The following is a 6,387-nucleotide window of genomic DNA, read 5'->3' as shown; positions in this document are numbered from 1 at the left end:
CATGATAGTTCCAGTAGGGAGAGTTTGTGAGCCTTTCCTTGAGAAAAGCTGAGAAACAGAAAGGAATGAAGGGAAGAGAGACTTCGGGTTGGTAAATGTGGGCTTTTAAAAAGAAAAGAAAAGAAACACGTTGGTGCTGTCTTTGGCAGGACAGGGAAAGTGCACGGGGAAGAAACAGGCCTTGACTATACCTCACCAATAGTCTTACCAAGTTATATGCCCTGCAAAATCTCCATTGCACATTCAATACTGAAAGATCCCATTGGTCAGTCGTATGGCCATGTCCAAACACATGGATGATTAATGTTATATTGGTCAAATAGTGTTTAATTCACTTAGATTTTTTATATTTATTCCAAAATTGGCACTCTGTAGAATAGTTCAAATTAACTGTTCAGTTATGACCACAATGAAAAGTATCTGTTTGGGCCAGGCATGATGGCTTATGCCTGTAATCCCAGCACTTTGGGAGGCCAAGGTGGGAGAATTGCTTGGGCCCAAGAGTTCAAGACCAGCTTAGGCATCATAGTGAGACCTTGTCTCTACAAAAAATAAGAAAAAATTAGCCGGGTGTGGTGGCATGTGCTTGTAGTCCCAGTTACCTGAAAGTCTGAGGTGGAAGGATCACCTGAGCCCAGGAGGTCAAGACTGCATTGAGCTGTGATGGTGACCCTGCACTCCAGCCTGGGCAACAGAGTGAGATACCAACTCAAAAAAAGAAAGAAACAGAGAAAGAAAAAGAAAAAAAATTTAGAAAACCTATAACTTAATTTTAAAATACTTATTATATTTATATGTCTTTTCTGCAAAATGACAATGCCAAACATTGGAGGAGAGTGGACTCCTCTCTGTCAAATAAGAAAAATTTAAATTTTAGCAATCTACAACTTGTGAAGTTGATGTTATAGTTTTTTTTCTTTTTTTAATCACTATGCCTTGAGGCCACTTATTTTTATAAGTAGATAGGGTTACCAATAATGCAATATATTCTGCATGTTCAACCTTTGCAAATTATGCCATCCAGGGCAATTGACTTGGTGAGCAAAATCTTCACAGTCACCTGGGAAGCTGTATTTAGAAATATGATCAGTCTGACCAAGGTTACAGCACTTTTTTTTTCCCTTAGTATTCAATGCTGTTATATATCAACTGTAAGTTTTAAATAGCGTTGCAATGTTATTGGAGGTTTGTGTTTTCCAATGCCTCTGATTAATCAAATTTAATTAAAAATAAAAATAAAGATTGATTTATAGTACAGCAGGGAATGTATCATCTTCTTGTTTGTTTATCTTGGAATGACAGAGTAAAGACAAATCCCAAGGGGGAGAAAAAAGGATAAAGATGTTCGAATATTTTCAACATGTAAAGAATTGTATTTAGAATGGTCAAAAACTTACACATAATAAAATAATTCATCACAGACTCTGGCAAGGAGACATCTAGAAATTGGAGATAAAGAATATTTCTGATATAAGAGTGAATGCAAAAGAAAATTTAAGAATTTTTTAAAAAAACTAAGTGGAAATAAGACTCTGGAAATTAGTGTTGTGTGCCTTCATTTTTGGATTTTTATTATTTTTAAATTGTTCCTTCAGTCACCATAGTTATACAATGATTTCTGAATAGTGTTTACCTTTGTGATAGTTTCATCTCCCTCTGTTGTCCAAACTGATAAAATCCAGAACTCTAGAAACAGCAAGGCACTCCCTTCCTCTGTTATTTGTAAGCTGACATGAAGTAGACAGACACCTTCTGAAGTTTTATGCATGCTGTGTTTTCTCTCCTTGCTGGAATAAGAAAAGCTTTTTTTTTTTCTAAACTGGCAGCCTTTGAAGAAGTGACTCAGACATCTTCATGGCTTCTAAAGGTAAGAGTAAATGTAACCAGCTAATAAATTTTTCCTTATATTACAACTAAAAATACACAGTTATAGAGGTGTTACAATCAGTGAGATTGGTACTCTAAAAGCTGTCATTTGTTGCTATTGAGCATTAGAATTTTTAAATTTTAACTCTAAGGAGCATGTTGAATTAAATTTAAAAACAAACACTATCTGATAGTATGTAAACGTTCAGGTATAAACAATGTTTTAGTTATCATGAATATAAACATCATGAATTAATAAGAAAACTGCATAGCAAATTTAAAATGAAAATATTTACCATCAAACACAAGGACACGGTGATATTCCAAGTGTAAAGGGATTTGAAGAAAATTACACGTAAGTTAGAAAGTGCTAAAGTACAATTTAATAAATTTCAGTTTTTCATGTGGTATTCAAAATATGTGATACAGTCATGTATTATAATATATGTGCTATTATTGAATCTTAAATTTGATAAACTACAAATAAATATTTCTAATGAAGCAAAAATCTTTCAAAATTTCTATGACAGTAAATTAAATATAAAAAGCAAACAGAAAATATCTAATTTATGCAAGAAGATCAATTAGGGACTTTGAGGAGAGGGAGCTAGTAAGTTTTTTCTCAAACCATTACTGTTGTCTCACTTCAAGGAAATTCTTAAAAGACAAGCAATATAGTTGTTTTTAAGGTGATACGTTGTAATCTTTCTAAAAATACTTGTGAAACTTGCATTAAAAATAAAATTACAATGTGCTTTCATTTACTGTCAGAATAAGCCATTAAACTCTAGGTTATAATGAAAAGTTTTAGCATGAAGAATTAGGATTATTATAATTGGTAGAAACCTTTTAACTTAATTACAAATAGGATAATAGAGTCCATCAATTTATAATACACTAAATTAACAATCCATGTAAAGAAATGTGTGTGGTTACTTGCTTTTTTTAGCAAAACCACTTTTGTACACATTTAATGTAAAACAAATGAGGTAATCTTTTTCATTTTTCAACAACATTCAATATAGATCAGTTTCTGAGAATCTCCGGGAAAGTGCAAATTGTAAAATAGATACATGAAAGAGCAAAACCATGAATTTTAATGTATGTGGGTTTTTTAATGTTTAAAGAGAAATAAACAAACAAAAAAAGCTTGACAAATATTTTCTTTTATTTAAGTCTGACACTAACACTTAATCCAAAACACTCCATCACTTTATAAAATAAAAGTTACTGCAACAAAGTAGCCTGTAAGGTAAAGAGTTGCAGAGTGTGTAAAATATTTATAAGCTAGTTATACATTTTTAAAAGAGTAGATAGAAATTCAAAGCCAGATAGAAATTCAAAGGAGTTCCTTCTTTATCTGGTGGTCTGAGTCTTTGAAGAAACTTGTGACTAGAAAGCAATATTATGATCAAAATATGATTAATCTATCAAAAAAGCAGTGATGTTCAGTACAGATAAAGACTTAATACTAAACTTAGGGACAAAACTTCAGGTGGAAAACTGACACTCCTTCTGCAACCTACTCGAGATATTTGGCACGTGAATTAAACAAAACTGTCTATTAGAGACCTTACATTACATAAGAGAAATTAAGTGGCAATGAAGCTTTCTTTTGAATTAGAAATCTTATTTGAGAGGGTAGATCAGGTTATCATCATTATTTACCTAATACATTTTTGTGGACATCTTTCTTCAAATATATTTTCAAACATTATTTATAACATCATGTTCTCTGGCCCATGAAAATGAATTGGCAATTAGTTTTTCCTAGGGAATACAGCCTAATTGGACTTTTCACACATTCATACATAGATAAATCAGCTCTACTAAACCAAAAGACAGTCTAAATATTGGATGCCATTAGAACTGAAGAAGCATTTGTGTGGTCTGGAGCCACCTGGTTTAGTATAAATTAACACAATTCAAGACAGGTTGTTCTCAAGCTTTAAGTTTGGAAAAGTGTTTCCAGAATGATCTAAACAGAACAGCTTGTTGACCCTTGTGACAAATTTTAGAGGTCACTCCAATCAGAAGAGGAAGCAAGCGATCTCAGAATAGTGATCACTCTCTTAACAGTCTGAGTCTCACTCACACTCTACTCCTGAATAAAGACTTGGGACATTATACCCTCTGGGCCCTGAGTGCATTAATGCCCCTGGACCTGCTGTGGTCTAAGGACCTGAAGACCTGGGTTAGGAATGTGTTTCCAGACACTCAATAACCTATTGCATTTTGTTATAGCAAGCATAGTTTACATGATAAAACTGGGGCAACTTGCCAACCCTTTTAACAGTAAAATTAACAGTGAGAGAGAATTTAATAATCTGCTACCAGTTATCATTAGAAATTAACCCTTACACCTTTTTTATTGAGGATAGCACATGTAAAGTACACAACAAGCATAAAAATTAGGTATCATAATTTTTTAAATAAGTACACTCATATAACCATTACCAAGATCGAGATATAGACATTTCTAGATTCTATAAAATTCCCTTTCTGGCCAATAGCCATGCTTCCTAATTCCCAAGATGAACCACTATTCTGAATTTTATCATTGTAAGCTACTTTTCCCTAGATCATAATTTTAGTGCTTCGGAAATTTAATGAAAACAGTGCATTTGGCACTGAGGTTGAAGAAAGAGTATTTATTGTCTCTTAATACTTCCTTACTGTTATTGCTACAATGACCATTAGCTCCTCTCCCAGATCTGGCATAGTTTACATAGTTTTACTCTGGGCTTATGGTTTGAGATCTGATTGAAGGACACTTGTCAAGAGTAAGGGGAATTCTAATGACTATATCCTTTGTGTCTTCCCAAAATCTAAGAAAAGTTCAGGATGGGACCCTTGTGACAAGCAAACTGCTATAGTGTTATTAGTGTGAAACTCTATTTTAGTGGGCCCGTAGGACAAGTTTTTCCATTTGGTCCTAACTTTAAAGCATGTCCAAATCCTAAATGTCACAGAGCAGTACCAACTTAATGATTATACACTAATAACAATAAACGTCTATCCTACCGCCTTAAGGCTAAATAAATAAACGGATAAATTTATGTCATGAATAAACAAATGAGTGAATGAATTCAGGATATGCTTGAGTTTTCTTAATGATGAGGAATTTGCTATCTTCAAAGGAAACCCAGTTCATGTTTTAAATTATTTTTCAGAGATTTAAAAGATACAGAAATATCCCTCTCTCACAAACATACAAACTTTCATGAACTTGTCATTGGGAAGTTAGACCGACCATTGTAATCTAATGGTAAATATATAGATGCTACTTCAATTTTAGTACATTTGTAATGAGAGTACTTATACAAATCTTTGTGCAGCTGTCATAAATTCCCTCCCTGTTATCATTCCAGAAACAGTTTCCTTGTCCTTGCCATTCATTTGTCTTTAGGACAATATGAATTCCTTGTCTTTATAATGGGCCCTCTCATATTTGAAAAGACCTGTCACACCTGGCTCCACATCTGCACTCAACCTAAAACAGCATAATATTGATAAACTAACTAAATGCACTTGTGAATATTCTGATACTTTATTGATTACTAAAGATGAGAAATAAAAGCACTAATATTCTCTGAAAAAATTGTTGATATTTAATGAGGGAAGTACCCATATAGTATTTGTGTGAGAAGAAAAAATAGAGAGATTATCATTTATATTTTTAAATAAACAACAAAAAAAAACCTTCTGCATACCCCACTTATTAGGGTTTATGTACAATATTATGCTGAGTAGCCAGGTTCAGTGGCTCAACCTGTAATCCCATGCCTTGGGAGGCTGAGGTGAGTGAATTGCCTGAGCCCGCGGGTTTGAGACCCGCCTGGGCAACTTGGCGAGACCCCATCTCTACAATAAATCAAAAACATTAGCTGGGTGTGATAGCACGCGCCTGTAATTCCAGCTACTTGGAAGGCTGAGGCGGAAGGATCGCTGGAGACCAGCAGGTCGAGGCTGCGGTGGCCAGGAGTGGCCACTGCACTCCAGTCTGGGTGACAGAGTGAGACTCCAACGCAAAAATATATATATATATATTATGCAGAGTAATGCAAGGTAAATAGGAAACCTTCACATTTCAAGTTGAGAGATAATTAAAATAGCAACATATTTACCTGGTCAATAATATAGAAAACAGATGATTTCTCTTTAAAAATCAAACTTTATAGGACTCTGATTATTTTATCCTTTATCTTTTGTAATATTGGGAGAGCCACAAAAAGAATCGTGCTGTCAAAATATTACTAAGTGTTTTTATACAAAACACCTAGAAATCAAATCTAAATTTGCTATCAGAGTGCTCTTAAGGAGCTTACAAATTCGTTATAAATATTTGATAGCATATGAAATGACACCATTAGTTGTCAAAGTATATCCTCAGACCAGCAGGATTAGCTTCATCTGAGAACTTATTAGAAATGCAAGTTCTCTAGCCCTACCTCTCTCCTCAACTCCTGAATCAGAAACTCAGGAGTGAGGTCCAGCAATCCGTCGGGTTTTTTTTTTTTT

At 34.0% G+C, this 6,387-nt stretch overlaps 1 protein-coding gene across 2 annotated transcripts in view; it reads left to right on the top strand.

Moving 5' to 3' along the window:
* The first annotated feature begins 846 nt into the window (after nt 1-846).
* The window catches only part of PLSCR5 (phospholipid scramblase family member 5), a 29,566-nt gene continuing 24,025 nt past the window's right edge, over nt 847-6,387 (top strand). For both annotated transcript variants that reach the window (XM_008066675.2, XM_008066674.1), the window contains exon 1: nt 847-1,867. In XM_008066675.2, coding sequence (XP_008064866.1) covers nt 1,855-1,867 — 13 coding nt within the window. In that variant the 5' untranslated portion in view covers nt 847-1,854. The remainder of the gene's footprint in view (nt 1,868-6,387) is intronic.

The sequence above is a fragment of the Carlito syrichta genome, unplaced genomic scaffold (assembly GCF_000164805.1).
Source record: "Carlito syrichta isolate Samal-C Ts95f unplaced genomic scaffold, Tarsius_syrichta-2.0.1 Scaffold309086, whole genome shotgun sequence".
NCBI lineage: Eukaryota > Metazoa > Chordata > Mammalia > Primates > Tarsiidae > Carlito > Carlito syrichta.
This window is presented reverse-complemented; position numbering and strand designations above follow the sequence as displayed.